At 36.5% G+C, this 26686-nt stretch overlaps 1 protein-coding gene across 2 annotated transcripts in view; it reads left to right on the top strand.

Annotated features, from left to right (window-relative positions):
* The window catches only part of STXBP5L (syntaxin binding protein 5 like), a 405174-nt gene that overhangs the window by 138259 nt on the left and 240229 nt on the right, over positions 1-26686 (top strand). For both annotated transcript variants that reach the window (XM_032630474.1, XM_032630475.1), the window contains exon 6: positions 820-883. In XM_032630474.1, the coding sequence (XP_032486365.1) occupies positions 820-883 (64 nt within the window). The remainder of the gene's footprint in view (positions 1-819; positions 884-26686) is intronic.

The raw sequence follows: 26686 nt of genomic DNA, 5'->3' as shown, positions 1-26686 counted from the left end.
TAAATTATAACTATGTCAATATACTTATACTAGGGTTAATCTGGCACAATTAGGTCGTTGAAGAAAGGATTTGGAAAAAAGAGCAATAATAAATCTATGTCATATCTGTTCATGTTATATTTAACCATGACATATTCATACTCAATGGTGACATCAGTTAAAGTAGGAAATATAAAAGAAACATGCCAGATATTAGAATAGAATAAATTTAAAGTCAGATTAACAGAGCAAAGATCCCTTTAACAATACGCTCTTACACTATTATTGATTACCCTAGTTAACCAGATAAATGAGACAGAACCAGTGAACTAGGTTTCCCTAGTTGCTCAGTTTTCTGTAAGATGGCTATCACTAGAAAGGGTCTATTTGTAAATAAAAGGAGCCACTGTACTTTCCTTTAGGAGCAAAATCAGAGATTTCATGTCAAAGGAAATTTTAAATTTGGTATGTAATTTGCAGTTTGGTTGAAACAGGTTTGCAGCATTAGCCTTGTGGCTGTATAAGTAAAACTTCATTGTCAAATTTTCAGAGAACCAGATCTGGCAACAAACATATAAGCATATAAGATAATAAAGAATCCCATTGTTATGTGGATCTATGTCCTTAAACCTGATTTTTAAAAATAGACCTACTTTAATAGAGTTAGTAGGAGAAAAAAAAGTAGTCTTAAAGAAAAACAACCAAAGACTCAAATCAGTCTAAGCTAAACTCCAGAATATTGGGAGTGTATTCCAGTATAATCTTAATTTCTTTGTTTCAGTCTCTAACGGTAAGGTGTTTTAATGTTTTTTTAATTACTCTTTTGAATTGATTTAACAGATCCACAAAGACTCATCCAGGTCCAGTTGTACATTTAAGTGATAGCCCAAGAGATGAAGGGAAAGTGAGTATTACAATACCACTATTCTTGAATTTATTTTCCTTATTATTGAATAAAGGTGTTTCTTACTATTATTTTATACCTAACATCTAGCACAGTGCATTCAGTGTAATCTAAAATTAAAATATGTTGAATGAATGAATGAGCAAATAAATGAATGAACATATTATTTACACTAATAATGGTCCCAAATTGAGTCTTTAGTTTCACCTAAAGTTGATATTTAATTCTAGAATTTTGAGGAAGGCATGTAACACATAGAACAACTTTAATTTTCAAATATTCAATGCCTGAAGTTAAAAATATTGTCAATATCATTAATCATTTGCCCCTGATAGTCAGTAATGGTAATGATAAACAACCAATATTAAATAATCATAAATTAGCTAATCTTAATTTTATAAATAGGTAATAATATAGAAAATGTTCTAAGATTACAGAAATAATCCTTATTAATTTGATTATTCATAATTTTCCTTTAATTATTAGAAACAAAGTTGATAATGTGAAAATCTCTAGAGTGTCACTTTCATTATAAATATTATCTCTTCAAGTATATAATTTTTGCTAAGTACTATATAAAACACCTAAATAAATTATTTAGTATGGGTTTGGTTCTTTATTTTTAAATGATAGAAACTGAATTAGCCTAATAAATACTGAACCTGAAAGACAAGTCCCCTGATGGTGAGAGAAAGAACATTGAATTTCTTCAAACTGATTTATAAATACAGTGTAATTCCAATCAGATGTCATTAGAATTTACTTTTTTAATTGAAGTATAGTTGATTTACATTATTATATTACTTTCAGGTGTACAACATAGTGATTAAGTATGTTTACAGATTATACTCCATTCAAAGTTATTGAAAGATAATGGCTCTAATTCCCTGTGCTGTACAATATATCCCTGTTGCTTATCTATTTTATACATAGCAGTTTGTATCTCTTAATCCCATACCCCTAACTTGCCCCTCTGCCCTTCCTGCTCCCATCTGGTAATCACTAGTTTATTCTCTATATCTGTGCATCTGTTTCTGTTTTGCTATACACACTCATTTGTATTATTTTTTAGATTCCAAATATAAGTGATATATATTTTTGTGTTTGAATAATTTCACTAAGCATAATATTCTCTAGGTCCATCCATGTTGCTGAAAATGGCAGGATTTCATTCCTTTCTATGGCTGAATAATATTTCATTGTGCATATATGTATATATACCACATCATTTTTATCTGTTCATCTGTTCATGGGCACTTGGGTTGCTTCCATATCTTAGCTATTTTAAATAACGCTGCTATGAAGATTAGGGTACATGTATTTTTTTGAGTTCGTGTTTTCATTTTCTTAAGAGATATACCCAGGAGTGGAATTGCTGGATCATATGGTTGTTCTATTTTTAGTTTTTTGAGAAACCTCCTTACTGTTTTCCATAGTGGCTACACCAATTTACATTCCCACCAACAATGTACAAGAGTTCCATTTTTTCCATATCCTCTCCAACATTTGTTATTTATGGACTTTTTTTTTAATAGCTTTAAAAAAAATAATTATTTATTTATTTTTGGCTGCTTTGGGTCTTCATTGCTGCACGCGGGCTTTCTCTAGTCGCAGTGAACAGGGGCTACTCTTGATTGCGGTGCATGGGCTTCTCATTGTGGTGACTTCTCTTGTTGCGGGGCACAGGCTCTAGGCGATGGACTTCAGTAGTTGTGGCTCATGGGCTCAGTAGTTATGGCTCACGGGCTCTAGAGCCCAGGCTCAGTAGTTGTGGCACACGGGCTTAGTTGCTCTGCTGCATGTAGGATCTTCCTGGACCAGGGTTCGGACCCGCATCCCCTGCATTGGCAGGCAGATTCTTAACCACTGTGCCACCAGAGAAGCCCTATTTATGGACTTTTTTTTTTTTTTTTTTTGTGGTACACGGGCCTCTCACTGTTGTGGCCTCTCCTGTTGCGGAGCACAGGCTCCAGACACGCAGGCCCAGTGGCTATGGCTCACGGGCCTAGCCGCTCCACGGCATGTGGGATCTTCCCGGACCTGGGCATTAACCTGTGTCCCCTGCATCGGCAGGCGGACTCTCAACCACTGTGCCACCAGGGAAGCCCTTTTTATGGACTTTTTGATGACAGCCATTCTCACAGGTATGAGGTGATATCTCATTGTGGTTTTGATTTGCATTTCTCTGATAATTAGTAATGTCGATCATAATTAGCAATGTCATGTGCCTGTTGGCCATCTGTAAGTCTTCTTTGGAAAAATGTCTATTCAGGTCTTCTACCCATTTTTTAATCACATTGTTTGTTTTTAAATATTGAGTTGTATGAGCTGTTTATATATTTTGAATATCAGCCTCTTGTCTGCCATATCATTTACAAATATTTTTTCCCATACTATAGGTTGTCTTTTCATTTTGTCAGTGGTTTCCTTAGCTGTTCAAAAACTTTTAAATTTAATTAGGCCCCATTTGTTTATTTTTGCTTTGTTTCTTTTGCCTTAGGAGGCAGATCCAAAAAATATTGCTACAATTTATGTCAAGAGTGTTCTGCCTATGTTTTCTTCCAGGAGTTTTATGGTTTCAGGACTTATATTTAGGTCTTTAATCCATTTTGAGTTTATTTTTGTATATGCTGTGAGGAAATGTTCTGATCTCACTGTTCTACATGTAGCTCTCCAGTTTTCCCAGAACCACTTGTTGAAGAGACTGTCTTTTCTCCATTTTATATTTTTACCTTCTTTGCCATAGATTAATTGACCATAGGTACAAGGGTTCACTTCCGGAATCTCTGTTCTTTTTCATTGATGTATGTGTCTTGTTTTGTGACAGTACCATACTTTTTCATTACTGTAACATTGTAGTACAGTCTGAAGTCTTGGAGCATGATAACCTCCAGTTTTGTTCTTTTTTCTCAAGATTGCTTTAGCAATTTAGCATCTTTTGTGATTCTATATGAATTTTAGGATATTCTAGTTCTGTGAAAAATGTCTTGGGTATTTTGATAGGGATTGCATTAAATCTGTATATTGCTTTGGGTGTATAGACATTTTAACATAATTAATTTTTCCAATTCAAGAGCACAGGATATGTTTCTTCGTATCGTTCTCAGTTTCCTTTATCAATGTTTTAAATTTTTCAGAGTGTAGATATTTTATCTCCTTGATTGTTTATTTCTAGGTATTCTTTTTGATGAGATTTTAAATCGGATTGTGTTTTTACTTTCTCTTTCTGATAGTTCATTGTTAGTGTATAGAAAAGCAATAGATTTCTTTATATTAATCTTGTATCCTGCAATTTTGTTAAATTTGTTTATTTTAACAGTTTTGGGGTGGAGACTCTAGGATTTTCTATATAAAGTATCATGTCATCTGCAAATAGTGACAGTTACTATTTCTTCCATTCCAATTTGAATTCCTTTTAATTCTTTTTCTTGTCTGATTCCTGTGGCTAGGACTTCTAATACTGTGTTAAATAGAAATGGCAAGAGTGGGTATCCTTGTCTTATTCCTGAATTTATAGGAAAGGCTTTCAGCTTCTCACTGTTGAGTATGATGTTAGCTGTGGGTTTGTTATAAAGAGCCTTTATTATGTTGAGGATAGATCAAAAGCTAAGCCAGAAAACAAGTCTCAGCAAATTTAAGAGGATGGAAGTTATACCGAACAGTTTTTCAAACCCCAGCAGTATGAAAGTAGAAATCAGTTACAAAGAGAAAAATGGGAAAAGAACAAACATGGAGACTTAACAACATGCTACCAAAATACCAATGGGTCAATGAGTAAATCAGAAAATACCTTGAGACAAATGAAAATGGAAACACCACACTCCAAAATCAGTGGAATACAACAAAAGCAGTTCTAAGAGGGAAGTTTTTAGTGATACAGGCTTTCATAAAGAAACAAGAAAAATCTCAAACAATCTAACCTATCACCTAAAGGAATTATAAAAAGAGAAAGAAACAAAGTCCAAAGTTAGTAGAAGGAAAGAAATAATAAAGATCAGAGAGGAAATACATAAAATAGGGATTAAAAAACAATAGAAAAGATCAGTGAAACCAAGAGCTGTTTTTTTGTAAAGATAAACAAAATTGATAATCCTTTAGCCAGGCTCACCAAGAAGAAAAGAGAGATGACCCAAATAAACAAAATAAGAAATTAGAGAGGAGAAATAACAACCAGTACTGCAGAGACACAAAAAAATCATGAGAGAATACTACATACAGAATAATAAGATAATACAACAGTTATATGCCAACAAATTGGACAACCTAGATGAAATGGACAAATTTCTAGAAACATACAACCTACCAGGACTGGATCAAGAAGAAACATAATTTGAACGGACCAATCACTAGGAGTGAAGTTGCATTTGTAATTAAAAAAAAAAGAAACCTCGCAGCAAAAATGTCTAGGATTGGACAGCTTCGTAGGAAAATTCTGACAAACATATAAAGAACTTATACCTATCATTCCCAAACTATTGCAAAAAAATCGAAGAGGACAGAACACTCCAAAAATCATTCTACTGGTCTAGCACTACCCTGATACCAAAAACCATAAAAAGACATTACAAAAAAAAGAAAATTACAGGCCAATATCTCTGATGGATATACATGTAAAAATCCTCAACAAAATATTAGGAAACGGAATCCAACAGCGTGCAAAAAAGATGCACTATGATCAAATGGGATTTATTCCAGGAATGCAAGGATGGTTCAACATTTGCAAATCAATTGATGTGATACACAACATTAACAAAAGGAAAAATAAAAATCACATGATCATCTCAATAGATGCAGAAAAAAGCATTTGGCAAAATTCAACATCCTTTCATGAAAAAAACTCTTATCAAAGTGGGTATAGAGAATTTACTTACATTTTTAAAGAATTTACAAGCTGATTTTAAAATTCATAAGAAAAATGAAATGTTTAAGAATAGGCAAAACATTTTTTCAGAATGAATAACATTGTGATATTGGTACAGGGGAATATAAGAAGACCAATAGATCTAAACAGATATTCCAGAAATGGTTCAGGTGTTTGGGAGAATTTTGTATATTTTGAGAAGATGTTTCAGGGTATGATAAACTATTGAATAAATGGCTTTGGCCAATTAGTATCCATTTTGGAAAAAATATAAGACCTCTACCTTATGCCATTCACAGAAGTAAATTCCAGATAGAGAAAATACACAGATATTCAAATAGCAACTCAGAGAGTTTTAGAAGAAACCATAAGAAACAGGTTGTTACTGTGGAGTAGGGACCTCCTTAGGAAAGCTTTAAAGAATATGCCATAAGATAAGAGACAGGCAACAAAATGGGAGACAGTGTTTTCTAGATATATAGCAGGCAAATAATGAATATGCAAAATATATAAAGATCTTTTGCTAAATCCTCATCTTTCATAATAGGAAATCATAATAGGAAATCATAATAGGAAATCAATAATCAATGTCTAATTAATAAATCAAGAAATGGCATTATAAATATAATTAGAAATATGAAACTAAGTCTACTAGAAAAGATGATTTTAAGAGTTGAAGGTGTGGTTGCCTCTTACCTCTGAAGATAAGGGTTTGGCAGTGAGGAGGAACCAGCCTCATTACTAATCACTAGGGAAATGAAGTATGCCCCTTGTCCCCCATTAGACTGGCAAAATATTAAAAATTGAAAATATTAATGATATCAGGTAATGGAAAAGGCATTGAAAAATGGGCATCTAGATGCAGCAATCATGGGTATACATACCAGTATGGGCAATTCGTTATCAACATTTAAAACATGTTGATAGATAGAAAATCCATTTCAGATATCTATCCTATTTATATGACCAAAGGTCGAAATACTGAAAACAGCCTAAAGATCTATTAATAGAAAATTGAATAAATGAATGGTGATGTATAAATACTGTGGAAGGCAGTGATGATAAGGAAAGTTCTTCAAGCCACATTTTTAAAAGAAAAGATGCAGAACACTAAGTGTAGTATAAAACCACTTGAATAATGAATTTGTGTTTTTACTTATATATTCAAATACTCAAGGAAAAAAGCCTAAAAGGAAATGTATGAATCTGGGGAGGATACTAGTGATTAGAATTGTGGAAAATGGTCAAAGTTATTCTTATTTTACTTGTGTTGTTCAAATTTTTATGAAAGAATATAATGTGTGTTAATTATGTAATTAAAAATTAAAAGGAATGCAAAATAAATTAGTATTACAGGCAGAAGACTGTGTTTGAATTGTGGCTCCACTGCTTATTAGCATATAACCTTAAATAAATCACTTGACTTCCTGTTGACTAGTTTTTCCATCTGTAGCATTTTGTCACATACAAATTCTTGATTTGAATATACTCAGCCTTTTCAGTCTTTTTATTTGACTCCTGCATTTCGTTTGCTACCCAGTACATCTTTCCCTTCCTGAGGGAAAATATAATTCTATTTTTTTCTATCAGTTTTAAGGCTTTCCATTTCACAATTCGATTTTAATCTATGTGTAATTTATTTTATGTTGGTTTGAAATAAGGGTATACTTTCATTTTTACATATGAATAATTCATTTATTGAATAGTCAGTTCAGTTTCCACTGATAGTTTCTGGCCTTACATTTAGGTCTTTAATCCATTTTGAGCTTATTTTTGTGTATGGTGTTAGGGAGTGATCTAATCTCATACTTTTACATGTACCTGTCCAGTTTTTCCAGCACCATTTATTGAAGAGGCTGTCCTTTCTCCACTGTACATTCCTGCCACCTTTATCAAAGATAAGGTGTCCATATGTGCGTGGGTTTATCTCTGGGCTTTCTATCCTATTCCATTGATCTATCTTTCTGTTTTTGTGCCAGTACCATACTGTCTTGATTACTGTAGCTTTGTAGTATAGTCTGAAGTCAGGGAGCCTGATTCCTCCAGCTCCTTTCTTCGTTCTTAAGATTGCTTTGGCTATTCAGGGTCTTTTGTGTTTCCGTACAAATTGCGAAATTTTTTGTTCTAGTTCTGTGAAAAATGCCAGTGGTAGTTTGATAGGGATTGCATTGAATCTGTAGGTTGCTTTGGGTAGTAGAGTCATTTTCACAATGTTGATTCTTCCCATCCAGGAACATGGTATATCTCTCCATCTATTTGTATCATCTTTAATTTCTTTCATCAGTGTCTTATAATTTTCTACATACAGGTCTTTCGTCTCCTTAGGTAGGTTTATTCCTAGATATTTTATTCTTTTTGTTGCAATGGTAAATGGGAGTGTTTTCCTGATTTCACTTTCAGATTTTTCATCATTAGTATATAGGAATGCCAGAGATTTCTGTGCATTAATTTTGTATCCTGCTACTTTACCAAATTCATTGATTAGCTCTAGTAGTTTTCTGGTAGCATCTTTAGGATTCTCTATGTATAGTATCATGTCATCTGCAAACAGTGACAGCTTTACTTCTTCATTTCCGATTTGGATTCCTTTTATTTCCTTTTCTTCTCTGATTGCTGTGCCTAAAACTTCCAAAACTATGTTGAATAAGAGTGGTGAGAGTGGGCAACCTTGTCTTGTTCCTGATCTTAGTGGAAATGCTTTCAGTTTTTCACCATTGAGGATGATGTTTGCTGTGGGCTTGTCATATATGGCCTTTATTATGTTGAGGAAGGTTCCGTCTATGCCTACTTTCTGCAGGGTTTTTATCATAAATGGGTGTTGAATTTTGTCAAAAGCTTTCTCTGCATCTATTGAGATGATCATATGGTTTTTCTCCTTCAATTTGTTAATGTGGTTTATCACATTGATAGATTTGCGTATATTGAAGAATCCTTGCATTCCTGGAATAAACCCCACTTGATCATGGTGTATGATCCTTTTAATGTGCTGTTGGATTCTGTTTACTAGTATTTTGTTGAGGATTTCTGCATCTATGTTCATCAGTGATATTGGCCTGTAGTTTTCTTTCTTTGTGACATCCTTGTCTGGTTTTGGTATCAAGGTGATGGTGGCCTTGTAGAAGGGATTTGGGAGTGTTCCTCCCTCTGCTATATTTTGGAAGAGTTCGAGAAGGGTAGGTGTTAGCTCTTCTCTAAACGTTTGATAGAATTCACCTGTGAAGCCATCTGGTCCTGGGCTTTTGTTTGTTGGAAGATTTTTAATCACAGTTTCAATTTCAGTGCTTGTGATTGGTCTGTTCATATTTTCTATTTCTTCCTGATTCAGTCTTGGCAGGTTGTGCATTTCTAAGAATTTGTCCATTTCTTCCAGATTGTCCATTTTATTGGCATAGAGTTACTTGTAGTAATCTCTCATGATTTTTTTTATTTCTGCAGTGTCAGTTGTTACTTCTCCTTTTTCATTTCTAATTCTGTTGATTTGAGTCTTCTCCCTTTTTTTCTTGATGAGTCTGGCCAGTGGTTTATCTATTTTGTTTATCTTCTCAAAGAACCAGCTTTTAGTTTTATTGATCTTTGCTATCGTTTCCTTCATTTCTTATTCATTTATTTCTGATCTGATTTTTATGATTTCTTTCCTTCTGCTAGCTTTGGGGTTTTTTTGTTCTTCTTTCTCTAATTGCTTGAGGTGAAAGGTTAGGTTGTTTATTCGAGATGTTTCCTGTTTCTTAAGGTGGGATTGTATTGCTATAAACTTCCCTGTTAGAACTGCTTTTGCTGCATCCCATAGGTTTGGGTCATCGTGGCTCCATTGTCATTTGTTTCCAAGTATTTTTTGATTTTCCTCTTTGATTTCATCAGTGATCACTTCGTTATTAAGTAGTGTATTGTTTAGCCTCCTTGTGTTTGTATTTTTTACAGATCTTTTCCTGTAATTGATATCTAGTCTCATAGTGTTGTGGTCGGAAAAGATACTTGATACAATTTCAATTTTCTTAAATTTATCAGGGCTTTATTTGTGACACAAGATATGATCTATCCTGGAGAATGTTCCATGAGCACTTGAGAAAAATGTGTATTCTATTGTTTTTGGATCGAATGTCCTATAAATATCCATTAAGTCCATCTTGTTTATTGTATCATTTAAAGCTTGTGTTTCCTTATGTATTTTCATTTTGGATGATCTGTCCGTTGGTGAAAGTGGGGTGTTAAAGTCCCCTAGTATGAATGTGTTACTGTCGATTTCCCCTTTTATGGCTGTTACTATTTGCCTTATGTATTGAGGTGCTTTTATGTTGGGTGCATAAATATTTATAATTGTTATATCGTCTTCTTGGATTGATCCCTTGGTCATAATTTTGTGTTGTTCTTTGTGTCTTCTAATAGTCTTTATTTTAAAGTCTATTTTGTCTGATATGAGAATTGCTACTCCAGCTTTGTTTTGGTTTCCAGTTGCATGGAATATCTTTTTCCATCCCCTCACTTTCAGTCTGTTTGTGTCTCTAGGTCTGAAGTGGGTCTCTTGTAGACAGCATATATATGGGTCTTGTTTTTGTATCCATTCAACCCGTCTGTGTCTTTTGGTGGGAGCATTTAATCCATTTCCATTTAAGGTAATTATTGATATGTATGGGCCTATTCCCATTTTCTTAATTGTTTTGGGTTTGTTATTGTAGGTCTTTTCCTTCTCTTGTGTTTCTTGCCTAGAGCAGGTCCTTTAGCATTTGTTGTAAAGCTGATTTGATGGTGAACTCTCTCAGCTTTTGCTTGTCTGTAAAGGTTTTAATTTCTCCATCAAATCTGAATGAGATCCTTGCTGGGTAGAGTAGTCTTGGTTGCAGGTTTTTCTCCTTCATCACTTTCAGTATGTCCTGCTAGTCCCTTCTGGCTTGTAGGGTTTCTGCTGAGAGATCAGCTGTTAACCTTATGGGGATTCTGTTGTGTGTTATTTTTCCCTTGCTGCTTTTAATATGTTTTCTTTGTATTAAATTTTTGACAGTTCGATTAATATGTGTCTCGGCGTATTTCTCCTTGTATTTATCCTCTATGGGACTCTTTATGCTTCCTGGACTTGATTAACTATTTCCTTTCCCATATTAGGGAAGTTTTCAACTATAATCTCTTCACATATTTTCTCAGTCCCTTTCTTTTTCTCTTCTTCTTCTGGAACCCCTATAATTCGAATGTTGGTGCGTTTAATGTTGTCCCAGAGGTCTCTGAGACTGTCCTCAATTCTTTTCATTCTTTTTTCTTTATTCTGCTCTGCAGTAGTTATTTCCACTATTTTATCTTCCAGGTCACTTATCCGTTCTTCTGCCTCAGTTATTCTGCTATTGATCCCATCTAGAGTACTTTTAATTTCATTTATTGCGTTGTTCATCATTGCTTGTTTCATCTTTATTTCTTCTAGGTCCTTGTTAACTGTTTCTTGCATTTTGTCCATTCTACTTCCAAGATTTCGGATCATCCTTACTATCATTATTCTGAATTCTTTTTCAAGTAGATTGCCTATTTCCTCTTCATTTGTTAGGTCTGGTGGGTTTTTATCTTGCTCCTTCATCTGCTGTGTGTTTTTCTGTCTTCTCATTTTGCTTATCTTACTGTGTTTGGGGTCTCCTTTTTGCAGGCTGCACGTTCGTAGTTCCCGTTGTTTTTGATGTCTGTCTCCAGTGGCTAAGGTTGTTTCAGTGGGTTGTGTAGGCTTCCTGGTGGAGGGGACTAGTGCCTGTGTTGTGCTGGATGAGGCTGGATCTTGTCTCTGTAGTGGGCAGGTTCACGTCTGGTGGTGTGTTTTGGGGTGTCTGTGGCCTTATTATGATTTTAGGCAGCCTCTCTGCTAATGGGTGGGGTTGTGTTCCTGTTTTGCTAGTTGTTTGGCATAGGTTGTCCAGCACTGTGGCTTGCTGGTCGTTGAGTGAAGCTGGGTGCTGGTGTTAAGATGGAGGTCTCTGGGAGATTTCCACCGTTTAATATTATGTGGAGCTGGGAGGTCTCTTGTTGACCAGTGTCCTGAAGTTGGCTCTCCTACCTCAGAGGCAGAGCCCTGACTCCTGGGCTGGAGCACCAAGAGCCTTTCATCCACACGGCTCAGAATAAAAGGGAGAAAAAGTAGAGAGAATTAGTAGAAGTATGAGGAAAGAAAGAAGGAAAGGGGGAAAGGAAGGAAGGAAGAAAGAAGCAAAGAAGGAAAGAAAGGAGGGAGGGAGGAAGGAAGGAAGGAAGGAGGGAAAGAAGGAAAAAAGACAGAAAGAAAGAAGATACAGTAAAAATAAAGTATAATATAGTTATTGAATTAAAAAATATTTAGAAAAAAAAAAAGGGACGGATAGAACCTTAGGACAAATGTTGGAAGCAAAGCTATACAGAGAAAATCTTACACAGAAGCATACACATACACGTTCACAAAAAGAGGTAAAGGGGGAAAAATCATAAATCTTGCTCTCAGAGACCACCTCCTCAATTTGGGGTGATTCGTTGTCTAAAAGAGGGAAGGAAGGAAGGAAAGAAAGAAAGAACGAACGAAGGTAAAGTATAATAAAGTTATTACAATTAAAATTAATTATTAAGAAAAAAAGTTTTTTAACAAACCATGGACGGATAGAGCCCTAGGACAAATGGTGGAAGCAAGAGTATACAGACAAGATCTCACACAGAAACATACACGTACACATTCACAAAAAGAGGAAAAGGGAAAATAATCATAGATCTTGCTCCTAAATTCCCCCTCTTCAATTTGGGATCATTCCTTGTCTATTCAGGTATTCCACAGATGCAGGGTATATCAAGTTGATTGTGGAGCTTTAATCCGCTGCTTCTGTGGCTGCTGGGAGAGATTTCCCTTTCTCTTCTTTGTTCTCACAGCTCACAGGAGCTCAGCTTTGGATTTGGCCCTGCCTCTGCGTGTAGGTCGCTGGAGGGCGTCTGTTTTTGCTCAGACAGGACGGGGTTAAAGGAGCCGCTGATTCGGGGGCTCCGGCTCACTCAGGCCGGGGGTTGGGGGATGGGGGAAGGAGGGGTGCTGTGTGCGGGGCGGGCCTGCGGCGGCAGAGGCAGTATGACGTTGCGGCAGAGGCCGGCGTGACGTTGCACCAGCCTGAGGCCTGCCGTGCGTACTCCCGGGGAAGTTGTCCCTGGATCCCGGGAACCTGGCAGTGGCGGGCTGCACAGGCTCCGCGGAAGAGGGGTGTGGAGAGTGACCTGTGCTCGCACACAGGCCCCTTGGTGGCGGCAGCAGCAGCCTTAGCGTCTCCCGCCCGTCTCTGGGGTCCGCGGTTTTAGCCGCAGCTCGCGCCCGTCTCTGGAGTTACTTTAAGCAGAGCTCTTAAACCCCTCTCCTCGCGCACCAGGAAACAAAGTGGGAAGAAAAAGTCTCTTGCCTCTTCGGCAGGTGCAGGCTTTTCCCCGAACTCCCTCCCGGCTAGTCGTGGTGCACTAACCCCTTCAGGCTATGTTCAAGCCGCCAACCCCAGTCCTCTCCCTGTGCTCCGTCCAAAACCGAAACCCGAGCCTCAGCTCGCAGCCCCGCCCGCCCCGGCGGGTGAGCAGACAAGCCTCTCGGGCTGGTGAGTGCGGGTCGGCACCGATCCTCTATGCAGGAATCTCCCCGCTTTGCCCTCCGCACCCGTCGCTGTGCACTACTCTGCGGTCCCGAAGCTCCCCCCACCGCCTCCCGCAGTCTCCTCCCGCGGAGGGGCTTCCTAGTGTGTGGAAACTTTTCCTCCTTCACAGCTCCCTCCCACTGGTGCAGGTGCCGTCCTTATTCTTTTGTCTCTGTTTTTTCTTTTTTTCTTTTGCCCTACCCAGGTACGTGGGGAGTTTCTTGCCTTTTGGGAGGTCTGAGGTCTTCTGCCAGCCTTCAGTAGGTGTTCTGTAGGAGTTGTTCCACGTGTAGATGTATTTCTGGTGTATCCGTGGGGAGGAAGGCGATCTCCGCGTCTTACTCTTCCGCCATCTTCAAGGTCCCCCCCCCGGAATGTTATCTTTTAAGGAGTTGGCTAGTTGGTGCTAGGAGAATGTTGCTCTTTATCGTTGAGCAGGTATTTCTGCTGTTGTGGGAGGGGTTGGTCAATGCGTAATGCAGGTGCACAAAGCACAGTAGAGGGGAGAGAGGAGGCCAAAGGGCAGGGAAAATTTTTGTGTTTAAATTTTCCTTGACTTGCCTTAAAATAAATATATTTGTTTTGTTGGATAGGAACCCAGTGTAGTGCTGAATATAAATTGTTTTAATGGGAACTTCCTTTTGTTTCTAACTGCAAAGCAAGTGCCTCCGAGGTTTCAACTTTAAGATGTTTGCTGCAGGCCTTTGATTGATGAAGTTAGAAAGTTTCCACCTCTTTCCAGTATTCCAAGGGCTTTACATTATGAATGGTGTGGAATTTTATTTAATGCTTTTCTATAGTATCAAGATGTGTTTTGTACCAGTCTCAGCCTATTGATAAAGATGGTATTGACAGTGATAATAGAAATGCCTGGTGACACTCAATTGGGTGAGTCTTCACAAATGTTAACCCTTTTGAAGCCAGTGTTGTGGCTGGAACAGCCCTTGTGATTCTTACTATGATTGCAAGACGCACCTCAGCAACAACTATCTGAGAACTTTGAAAAACATGGTTTATGACTCATAGCTCCTGGAGAGTTCATGGCATGCCTGGGGCCACACAGGGATGTCGTGGTCAGGGAGAGAGGGAAATAGGGAGGGGGAGACAGAGAGAGAGAGGGGAGGGGGGTGGAGAGAGAGAGAGAGAGAGAGAGAGAGAGAGAGAGAGAGAGAGAGAGAGAAAGAGAAAGAGAGAGAGAGAGAGAGCAGGAGGGAGGGAGGGAGGGAGGGAGGGAACATGGACCTGGAGTTTTATTGAGATCGGGGTGGGATACCTATGGTTTTGCAGGTTCACTTTATTGGTAAATTTAAAACAAGAGGAGGAATTAAAGTGCAAGAAGGGAAATGCAAGCAGTCAGTCAAATGGCCAGTTTATCTAAGTCAACCAGAGCTTTCTTAAGAAAAAAAAAAAAAGAAACTTCCTGGGTGGCTCATCCTGGTAGTGTAGCTGGCAATGGGTTTATTTCAGATGGAGGTCTTTGCAATAGATGCCTCAGTAATCAAAAGCTTAGTGTCAGGCACTTACATTGCAATTTAAAAAGCTAACTGTCAGGTACTTACACTACAAAATGACTGTTCCTTAATTATTTGTTGAGATATGTAAATAGATTTTCTAATGTAAACATTTTTGCATTTCTGGGATAAATTCAACCTGGAAGGGGAAAACTTTCATGGAGGCTTGTTGGTGCAGTGAAAGAAGGAACAAATTACTGATGTTAAGGTTCCTGCTGAAACAAAATAGTATCATAAAATCAGAAAATAGAACCCCCTGTCCCTGAGACACCATTTACTAAAGAAACTGCATATTAGCCCATCAAATACAAGAGGGTGATCTTGGACTGAGAGGTGCCTGTATTGGGCATGTTACTGTGTACATTTCCTTAGATTCTCTCAGCTTTGCATATCTCTCAAACCCTTGGCTACTTGCTTCATCTCAGTTTTGGCAGGGTTAATCAGCTTCATGCAGTACTACTTTTTGAAGCTGACTGGCTATACCCAGAGTCTTTGGCTCCTCTCTTTAATTCTGGATTTAGATAATGTACCATACTATAAGGCATGAGATCTGGCTTCCCTAACAGATGCCAAAGGGGTCAAATGACACAGCCCTGGAGTGAAGGGGTGTTAATTTCCCATGGAGAAAACCTTGACCAATATTATTAGACAAGACACAAGAAATAAATTCTCCCTCCCTTCCTATGGTTGGGCTATTCTGAATCATGGTTTTTCCCTGTAAGCTGTTAGAGACATCCTGCAAGCCAAGTAAATACACCTGCTAGGTTATTGCTTCTCCCCTGCTTCTCCCCAAGAAATAGTGGTTAGTATGATAATGAATCATCTTTTACTTCTTTGCTTTACTTCACTTTTCCTTTATTATTGCAGCCCTGAGATTATACTTCTTAGTGAGACATTAGCACTTAGGCCTTGCCTCAGTCTATTTTCTACAGAACCCCAGTTAAGATAATAGTATCAGAATTGTTCTAGATCAGGGATAGGAAACTGTAGCCCATGGGACAAATCTAGTGTACTGCCTGTTTTTGTAAAATGATTTCCTGGAACACAGCCATGCTCATGCATTAACATGTTTTTCTGTGGTTTTCTTACTACAAAAGCAAAGCTGAACAGTTGTGACAGAACTATATGCCTGCAAAGCCTAACATATTTGCTCTCTATCCCTGCATAAAAAGTTTGTTGACCCTTGTTCTAGACTGTAGACCTTCAGGATGGGATTTTAGAGTTGGGTTATCTCCTATCTAAAATCAAAGGACCCAGTGAAGGTGTCAAGTGAAGTATTAAACCCTATCATGTGGTGACATCAAAATTACTCAAACATTCTTTGATTAATTAGGATGAGGGGCTAATGGAAAGGCAGGCCAACAGGAGATCGAATATTTGTGGTGCTTAATTCATAAAGGGCAATGATAATTATAATGATGATGGAATAAAATAGCTTGCTTTGATGCCACTTGTGTTATTTGCTATTCCAATTTAAATTATGACAAATTTGGTAGTTTGAAACAACACAAATGTATTGTCTTACAGTTCTGTAGGCCAGAAGTCCAACACAGGTCTCACTGGGATAAAATCAAAATACTACAGGGTTGCATTACTTTCTGGTAGCTCTAGAGGAGAACTTTTCTTGCCTTTTTCAGATTTTATAGGCTTTATACATTTCTAAGCTTGTAGCCACCTTCCTCCATCTATAAAGACAATAATTTAGCATCTCTTTGACTTACTTCCATCATCAAACCTCTTTCTAACCACAGCTGGGAAAGGTTCATCACTCTTAAGGACTCGTATGTTCAGATGGGGCCCACTTGGATAATCCAGGATACTCTCTCCATCTCAACAAACCTTAATTACATCTAAAAAGTCTTTTTTTGTAATATCAGGTAATATATTTATGGGTTCTGAGGATTAAGGCATAGACAGTTTTGGAGGGAGCATTATTTCACCTACCAAAACACAGAGACTGTATGAAAATAAAATGATCAACTTAGAACAGTTCATTACTGATTTAAGGCATTCCAGAGGCCCTCTAAAACAACTTTAAAGGAACTCTTAACTTCTGCAGCTCTAGGGCAGACTGTGCTAAAAATAGGCCCAGGATCTTTTTATAAGGAGACTGAACACATAGTTTGAAAGGTCTTATTTGTTAAAGTCAAAGCCCTGATAGGAAAGAGTATGACCCTAACACCTGGTATAGCTTTCTAGGGCTGCCATAACAACGTTGTATAAACTGGGTAGCTTAAAACAACAGAAATTTACTAATTCACAGTTTGCACGCCAGAAGTCTTGGTTGGGCCATTCTCTCTCTGAAGGCTCTGGAAGAGAATCCTTCTTTGCCTTTTCCAGCTTCCGGTGCCTCCTAATGTTCCTTGATTTTTGGCAGGATAACTCCAATCTCTTTCTCTGTCTTTACATGGCCTTTTCCTCTGTGTCTCTGTATCCTCTCTTCTTCTTTTATAAGGACACCAGTCATTTGATTTTAGGGCCCACCCTAAATTAAGGATGATTTCGTCGCAAAATTCTTAACTAATTACGTCTTCAAAGACCCTATTTCCAAGTAAGGACACTTTCTGAGGTCTTCCAACTCTCATCTGGTGAGCAGAAGTGGCAAGTAGCTATATAGCTCATAAGATTCATATGTCAGAGACTCATGTGTCCTAAGGCTTTATCCCATAAATATCTAGGACCTGGCCCTATATGTGATGATTTTGAAGGTCTAATGGTCTGGGGATGGAGGGGCATCTCCTCTAAGGTAAAATGTAAACTTTTGTATTTCTCCTTATTAAGAAAGTGTCATGTCACTTGGTGGGCGCTTTTGGATTTAGATAATAGTATATAAGGCCCTAGAAATTACTGTTCCAAATCAGTTTTTTAGGTTATCCAAAATTCTGCCACTTTTGTGTAGAGCCTAGAGAAAAAAAGGTCTCTTCCCTAAGTCCAAGTGCAGCCTACCCTACCATTTGGTATCTGTGATCTGCTAGAGCTTAATGTATTTGGTAGTTTAAGAATACTCTATTGGAAAGCCCCATAAGGGAGGAACAACAGCTGCTCTCCATTTCCAAAGTAACTTCTGGTATGCTAATGGGCCCTTGAGGAGACTGAACACCTAACGATGGGGCACCAAGTGACTGTGACTTGACCTGTCCAGCATGAATTGGATGTCATCATATTCATTGATTCCTAGGATTGGGTGAGGGATGTGACAGTCCATTTTACAATGGAAGAGGTATATTTGGGAAATCAGCCTTGAACTGTCCAAAAGGCCTAAGTGAATTGGATAAATGGGGAACCAAGAATTCCTATGTTGCAACAATGCCTTTCTCTCAACCCACATATATGGTCTTACGGAGTAGGAGGGGAATATCTAAAACCAACTAATGGAGTAGGACAGAATTCAGGCCTGTTTCATAGACAGGGTCAGATGATTGGTTGGTACTATTTGGGCAAGGAGTACTGCTCAATTATGTCTCCACTTAGGGGGTGACATGGAGTGACCTGATGAAGAAAAATTCTTACAGTGCATAGATCCCCACACAGTATACTTGATTGTGCATTTCGTATTGAGAATGAAACACAATAATAAAAAAATCCAGAAACAAAAATTTCTTTCCATTCAGTGGGAATGTACATTGATGCAGCCACTATGGAAGGCATAGTGGTTTTCCACTATGAAGGTGCCCCAAAAAATTAAAAATAAATTGATCTTGTAATTCCACTCCTGGATATTTATCCAAAGAAAGCATAGACACTAATTAGAAAGGATATGTGCACCTCTATGTTTATTGCAGCTTTATTTACAATAGGCAAGGTTTGGAAGCAACCTAAGTGCCCATTAATAGATGAAAGGATTAAGATGTGGTACACACACACATACACACACACACACACACACACAGAGGGATATTTTTCAGTCATGAAAAGAATGAAATCTTGTCATTTGCAACAACATGGGTAGACCTAGAGTGTATCATGCTAAGTAAAATAAGTCAGACAGAGAAAGACAAATACTGTTGTGAATCACTTATATGTGGAATCTAAAATACAAAACAAATGAACAAATATAACAAAACAGAAACAGAGTTACAAATACAGAGAACAAACAAACGGTAGCAAGAGAGGAGAGTTTGGCGTGAGGAAAGAAATAGGTGGGGGAGATTAAGATTAACAAACCTCCAGTTGCAAAATAAATGAGTCATGTGAGGAATACAGTCAATAACTATGACTCATTGTGGTGATCATTTTGAAATGTATAGAAATACCAAATCACTATGTTGTGTAATAGGAACTAACAAAATGTGGTAGGTCAATTATACTTCAAAATAACAAAAAACTCATAGAAAAAATGATCAAATTTATGGTTACCAGAGACAGGGAGTGGAAGGAGGGGGAATTGGATGAAGGCTGTCAAAAGGTAGAACCATCCAGTTATAAGATAAATAAGTACTAGGGATGTAATGTACAACATAATAAATATAATTAACACTGTTGTATGTTATATATGAAAGTTGTTAAAAAAGCGAAACCTAAGAGGTCTCATCAAAAGAAAAAAATTTTTCTATTTTATTTTGTATCTGTATGAGATGATGGATGTTCACTAAACTTATTTGATGAACATTTCATGATGTATCTAAGTCAAGTCATTATGCGGTACACCTGAAACTTATACAGTGCTGTATGTCAATTATGTCTCAAAATTGGAAGAAAAAATTAAATGTCATTACTAAAGAAAGACACAGCTGTAATTTGTATGCTTTTCTATATTTATATTTCAATAAAAATATTAAAAAATTAAACACCTATTCCTGATAAAATAAATTTATAAAATATTGAATGAATTCATACTTCTTTAATGATATATGTTATATATGTATGTATAATATATATAATAATAATATTATATATATATATAAAATCTGGGATTTTATTTAATAGGGAAACACCAAGAGACATTGTCACTAAAGTTAGGAAGAAAGCAAGGATGCTCATCCCCTCCACTATTTTTAACACTATAGGATGTTTTAGTAATGCAGTTAGACAAGTACAAACAATTAGAGGTTATAAAAATTGGAAAGGAAGAAGTAAAATAATCTCTATTTTAGATTATATGATAATATAACCTGGAATGCCTAAGAAAATCAACATTAAAATTAATACAAAGAATAAAATAATTTAGAAGGTAGCATACTAAAATCCAACTATAGAAACAATACCCTCTTATAAAACATAATAAAGAGAAGATCCTGTACAAAATAGCAACAAAAGTTTTAAAAATAATTTGCTATAAAATTAACAAGAAAATCTGTATGTGGAAAACTCAAAATTCCTGAAAACTTGAATAAGTGAAAGGTATGCTTTGCTCCTGGATAAGATGACTCATTTTTTCTTCTATTTGTTGGACTTTATTCTCTTTTTTTGACATTCTACTGTTAAATGCTTATATTTATTAAAAATTTATACTTTTCTCCTTTTAATATGTACAGGCACGCCTCGATTTATTGTGCTTCACTTAATTGCACTTCACAAATATTGCATTTTTTTTCAAATTGAAGATTTGTGGCAACCATGAGTCGAGCAAGTCTATTGGCACCATTTTCCCAATAGCATTTGCTCACTTTATGTCTCTGTGTCACATTTTGGTAATTCTCACAGTATTTCAAACTTTTTCGTTATTATATTTCTTAAGGTGGTCTGTCATCAGTGATTACTTTTAATTGAAATATAGTTTACTTATATTAATTTCAGCTGTAAAACATAGTGATTTGATACTTTTATAGGTTATGCACCATACAAAGTTACTATGATATTATTGACTATGTTCCCTGTGCTGTACATCACATGCCTATGACTTATTTTAAAACTGGTAGTTTGTGCCTCTTAATCCCCTTCACCTATTTTGCAACCCTTCCCTCTGGCAACCACTAGTTTGTTCTCTGTTGTGAGTCTGTTTCTGTTTTGTTGTATTTGATTGTTTTGTTTTTTAGATTCCACATATAAAAGTAAAAACATATACTATTTGTCTTTCTTAGTCTGACTTATTTCACTTAGCATACTACCCTCCAGGTCCATTCATGCTGTCACAAATGGCATTATTTCATTCCTTTTTATGGCTGAGAAATATTGCAGTGTGTGTGTGTGTGTGTGTGTGTGTGTGTACCACATCTTTATCCATTCATCTGTTTATGGACATTTAAGTTGCTTCATATCTTGGCTATTGTATATAATGCTACAGTGAACATTGGGGTGCATATGTTTTTGAATTAGTGTTTTCCTTTTCTTTAAGTAAATACCCAGGAGTGGAATTGCTGGATCGTATGGTGGTTCAATTTTTAATTTTTTTGAGGAACCTCCATACTGCTTTCCATAGCGGCTGCACCAGTTTATGTTCTCCCCAACAATGCACAAGTGTTCCCTTTTCTCCACATCCTTGCCAACACTTGTTAATTATTTGTTGTCTTTTTGATGATAGTCATTTTGACAGGTGTGAGGTGATATCTCATTGTGGTTGTGATTTGCATTTTCCTGTTGATTAGTGATGTTGAGCATCTTTTCATGTGCCTGTTGGACATCTGTATAGCTTCTTTGGAAAAATGCCATTTTTTAATCGGATAGTTTGTTTTTTTGATATTGAATTGTATGAGTTCTTTATATATTTTGAACTTCAGTCACATCATTTGCAAATATTTTCTCCTATTCCATACTTGTCTTTTAATTTTGTTAATGCTTTCCTTCACTGTGCAAAAGATTTTTAGTTTGATGTGGTCCCGTTTGCTTATTTTTGCTTTTGTTGTCCTTACCTGAGGAGACAGATCCAAAAAAATATTGCTAAGACTGATTTCAAAGAACATACTGCCTATGTTTTCTTCTAGGAGTTTTGTTGTTTCAGGTCTTACATTTAAGTCTTTTGTACATTTATTTATTTATTTTTTAATGGTATGTCCATTGCTATGGCTTTTTAAAAAAAATATTTATTTATTGGGCTGCATCAGGTCTTTGTTGTGGCACATGGGATCTTCATTGCGGCATGTGGGATCTTTCGTTGCAGTGCTCATTGTGGTGCATGGGCTCTTCGTTGCAGCACGTGGGCTTTTCTCTAGTAGTGGCATGAGGATTTTCTCTCTCTAGTTGTGGCATGCAGGCTCCAGAGTGAGTGGGCTCTGTAGTTGTGGTGCACAGGTTCCAGAGCATGTGGGCTCTGTAGTTTGCAGCATGCAGGCTCTCTCATTGAGGCGCATGAGCTCAGTAGTTGTGGCGTGCAGGCTTAGTTGCCCCACAGCATGTGGGATCTTAGTTCCCCGACCAGAGATTGAACCCCCGTCCCCTGCATTGGAAGGCAGATTCTTTACCACTGGACCACCAGGGAAGTCCTCTTTTGTCCGTTTAGAGTTTATTTTTTTATATGTTGTGAGAAAATGGTCTAGTTTCATTCTTTTACATGTAGCTGTCCAGTTTTCCCCAAACCACTTATGTGAAGAAACTGTCTTTTTCCCATTGTATATTGTTGCCTCCTTTGTTGTTGATTAATTGACTGTATGTGTGAGTTTATTTCTAGGCTCTCTATTCTGTTCCATTGATCTATGTGTCTGTTTTGGTGCAGTGTCATACTGTTTTGATTACTTTAGCTTTATAGTATATTTTGAAGTCAGGGAGTGTGTGTGATACCTCCAGCTTTGTTCTCCTTTCTCAAGATGGCTTTGATTATTCAGGGTCTTTTATGGTTCATTGAAATTTTAGGATTATTTGTTCTAGTTCTGTGAAAAATGCCCTCAGTATTTTGATAGGGATTTCACTGAATATGTAGATTGCTTTGGGTGGTATAGACTTTTTTTTTTTTTTGCGGTACATGGACCTCTCACTGCTGTGGCCTCTCCCACCACAGAGCATAGGCTCCGGATGTGCAGGCCCAGTGGCCATGGCTCACGGGCCCAGCTGCTCCATGGCACATGGGATCCTCCTGGACAGGGGCATGAACCCGCATCCCCTGCATCGGCAGGTGGACTCTCAACCACTGTGCCACCAGGGAAGCCCCTAGACTTTTTAACACTATTAATTCTTCCAATCCATGAACATAGAATATCTTTATTTATGTTGTCTTCAGTTTCTTTCATCAGTGTCATATAGTTTTCAGAGTGTAGATCTTTCATCTCCTTGGTTAACTTTATTCCTAAATATTTTATATTTTTTGATGCAATTTTAAGTGGGATTGCTTTCTTGCTTTCTCTTTCTGATAGTTCATTTTTGATGTATAGAAATGAAGATTTATGTATATTAATTTTGTATCCTGCATCTTTACTGAATTTATTTATTAGTTCTAATAGTCTTTAGGGATTTTTATATAAAGTATCATGTCATCTGCAAATAGTGACAATTTTACTTTTTCCCTTCTAATTTAGATGACTTTCATTTCTTTTTCTTGTCTGATTCCTGGGGCTAGGACTTCCAATACTATGTTGAATAAGAGTGGACATTCTTGTCTTGTTCCTGAACTTAGGAAAAGCTTTTAGCTTGTCACCATTGAGTATAATGTTAGCTGTGGTTTTGCCACAAATGGCTTTTATTATATTGAGATATATTTCCTCTATACCAACTTTGATAAGGATTTTTATCATGAATAGTTGTTGAATTTTGTCAAATGCTTTTTCTGCACTGATTGTAATGATCATGTGATTTTATCCTTCCTTTAGTTACTATGGTGTATCACATTGATTGATTTGCAGATACTGAACCAAACTTGCACCGTTGGGATAAATCCCATTTGATCATGGTGTATGATCCTTTTTATATATTGTTGAATTTTGTTTGCTAATATTTTGTTGAGGATCTTTGCATCTATATTTTTCAGATTTATTGACATGTAATTTCCTTTTGTTGTAGTATCTTTGCCTGGCTTTGGTATCAGTGTAATGCTGGATTCAAAGAATGAGTTTGGAAGTGTTCCCTTCTCTTCAGTGTTTTAAAAGAGTTTGAAAAGGATAGATACTAAATCTTCTTTCAATGTTTGGTAGAATTCCAGTGTGAAGCTATGTGATACTGGACTTTTGTTTGTTGGGAGTTTTGGTTTTGTTTTTTATTACTGATTCAATTTCATTACTGGTAATTGGTCTGTTCATACTTTCTATTTTTTCCTGGGATATTGTACATTTATGAGTTTGTCCATTTCTTCTAGATTGTTCAAGTTGTTGTCGTGTAAATGTTTGTAGTATTCTTCAATTATTGTATTTCTGTGATATCTTGTATAACTTCATGTTCATTTTTGATTGTATTTAATTGGACCTTCTCTCTTTTTTCTTGATGAGTCTGGCTAAAGTTTCATCAATTTTCTTTATCTTAAAAAAATAACCTCTTAGTTTCATTGATCTTTTTCTCCATTTTTTGGTCTCTATTTTATTTATTTCTCCCCTGATCTTTATTATTTCCTTCCTTCTACTATGAGTTTTTTCTTTTTGTAATTCCTTTAGGTTTCAAGTCAGGTTTTTTGAGATTTTTAAAATTTCTTGAGATAGGCCTGTATTGCTACAAACTTCCCCCTAAGAACTGCATTTGCTGCATCCCACAGATTTTGAAAAGTTGTGTTTCAATTTTCATTCATCTCAAGACATTTAAAAAATTTTTTTCTCTTTGATTTCTTCATTGACCCATTATTTTTTTTAGCAGCCCATTGTTTAGCCTTCATGTGTTTGTGTCTTTTCCACCTCTCATTCTGTAATTGATATCTAGTTTCATACCACTGTGGTCAGAAAAGATACTTTATATGATTTTACTCTTTAAATTACTGAGATTAGTTTTGTGGCCTACCATGTGATCTATCCTGGAGAATGTTCCATGTGCAGTTGAAGAAGATGTGTATTCTATAGTTTTTGGATGGAATACTCTGTAGATATCTATTAAGTCCAACTGCTCAAAGTATCATTGAAGGCCAATGTTTTCTTATTGATTTTCTGTCTGGATGATTTATTCATTGATGTATGTGGGGTATTAAATCCCCTACTAATACTGTGTTACTGTCAATTTCTCCTTTTATGTCTGTTAATATTTGGTTTATATATTTAGTTGCTCCTATGTTAGGTGCATATATGTTATGAATATTAGTTCCTCTTTTTGGATTGACCCCCCCTTAACATTATGTAATGCCCTTCTTCGCCTTTTGTTACAATCTTTGTTTTAAAGTCTATTTTGTCTGATATGAGTTATATTACCCCTGCTTTCTTTTCATTTCCATTTCCATGGAATATCTTTTCCCATCCTTTCACTTTCAGTCTATGTGTGTCTTTAGCTCAGAAGTGAGTCTCTTATAGGCAGCATATAGATGTCTTGTTTTTTTTTATCCATTCAGCCACCCAGTGTCTTTTGATTGGGGCATTTAGTTCATTTACACTTAAAGTGATTATTGATAGGCATGTCCTTTTTGCCATTTTGTTATATGTTTTCTGATTGTTTTTGTAGTTCTTCTCTATTCTTTTCTTCTTCTTTTAGTCTCTTCCCTGTGGTTTGATGATTTTTTTTTAGTATTATGTTTGGGTTTCTTTCTCTTTGTATTTGTGTATCTATTCTAGGTTTTTGGTTTTTGGTTACTATGCAGTAAATAGGCAGGTAGGTAGATAGATATTTGTTTTAAACTGATAGTCATTTAAATTGAAACACATTCTTAAAGTTCTACAGTTTTTATAATCCCATCACCATATTTTATGTTTTTGACATTATATTTTACATCTTTTTGTGTATCCTTTAATTACTCATTGTAATTAGAATTGATTTTACAACTTTTGTCATCTAACCTCCATACCAGCTTTTTAAGCAGTTGATCCACTGCCTTTACTATTATATTTGCTTCTACCAATGAGATTTATTTTCTTCATGTATTTTCTCATTTCTTGTTATGGCCTTTTCTTTTTTGCTTAAAGAAGATCCTTCAACATTGCTTGTGTGGCCTGCCTGGCAGCGATGAACTCTTTTACTTTTTGCTCGTCTTGGGAACCTTTATATTGCCTTCAATTCTGAATGCCTAACCTTGTTGTGTAGAGTATCCTTGGTTTAGGTTTTTCCCTTTCAGCACTTTAAATATATCATGCCACTGTCTTCTGGCCTACAGTTTCTGCTGAAAACTCAATGAGAGCCTTATGGGGGTTCCATTTTGTTTGATTCTTTGTTTTTCTCTTGCTACCTTTAGAATTCTCTCTCTTTAACTCTGGCTGTTTTTCTTATGATGTGTCTTGGTGTTGACTCTTTGGGTTCATCTTTTTAGGACTGTCTCTGATTCCTGGACCTGGATATCTATTTCATTCCCCAGGGTAGAGAATTTGTCAGCCCTTATTTCATCAAATATATTTTCTGCCCCTTTTCCTCTCTTTTCTCCTCCTGGGACTAAATCCTATAACATGAATATTGTGACACTCAGTGTTGTGTCAGAGGTCCCTTAAACTATCCTTATTTTAAAACCTTTTTCTTTTTACTGTTCTGATTGGGTGATTTCCACTATTCTGTTTTCCAACTCATTTATTAATTCTTCTTTACCACTTAATCTGCTTTTTATTCTCTCTGGTATATTTTTCATTTCAGTTATTGTATTCTTAAGCTCTGATTGGTTCTTTTTTAATATTTTCTAATTTTTTATTGAAGTTCTCACTGTGATCCTCTATTCTTCTGAGTTTGGTAAGCATTTTTATGACATTGCTTTGAAATCTTTATCATGTAAATTACTTATCTTCATTTCATTAGGAGTTTTTTTTTTTTTTTTTTTTTTTTTTTAAATTTATTTATTTATTTTTGGCTGTGTTGGGTCTTCGTTTCTGTGCAAGGGCTTTCTCTAGCTGCGGCAAGCAGGGGCCACTCTTCATTGCGGTGCGTG

Source organism: Phocoena sinus, chromosome 4, assembly GCF_008692025.1.
Source record: "Phocoena sinus isolate mPhoSin1 chromosome 4, mPhoSin1.pri, whole genome shotgun sequence".
NCBI classification, from domain to species: Eukaryota; Metazoa; Chordata; class Mammalia; order Artiodactyla; family Phocoenidae; genus Phocoena; species Phocoena sinus.
The sequence above is the reverse complement of the archived record's forward strand: the minus strand, read 5'-3'. Positions and strand labels throughout refer to the sequence as shown.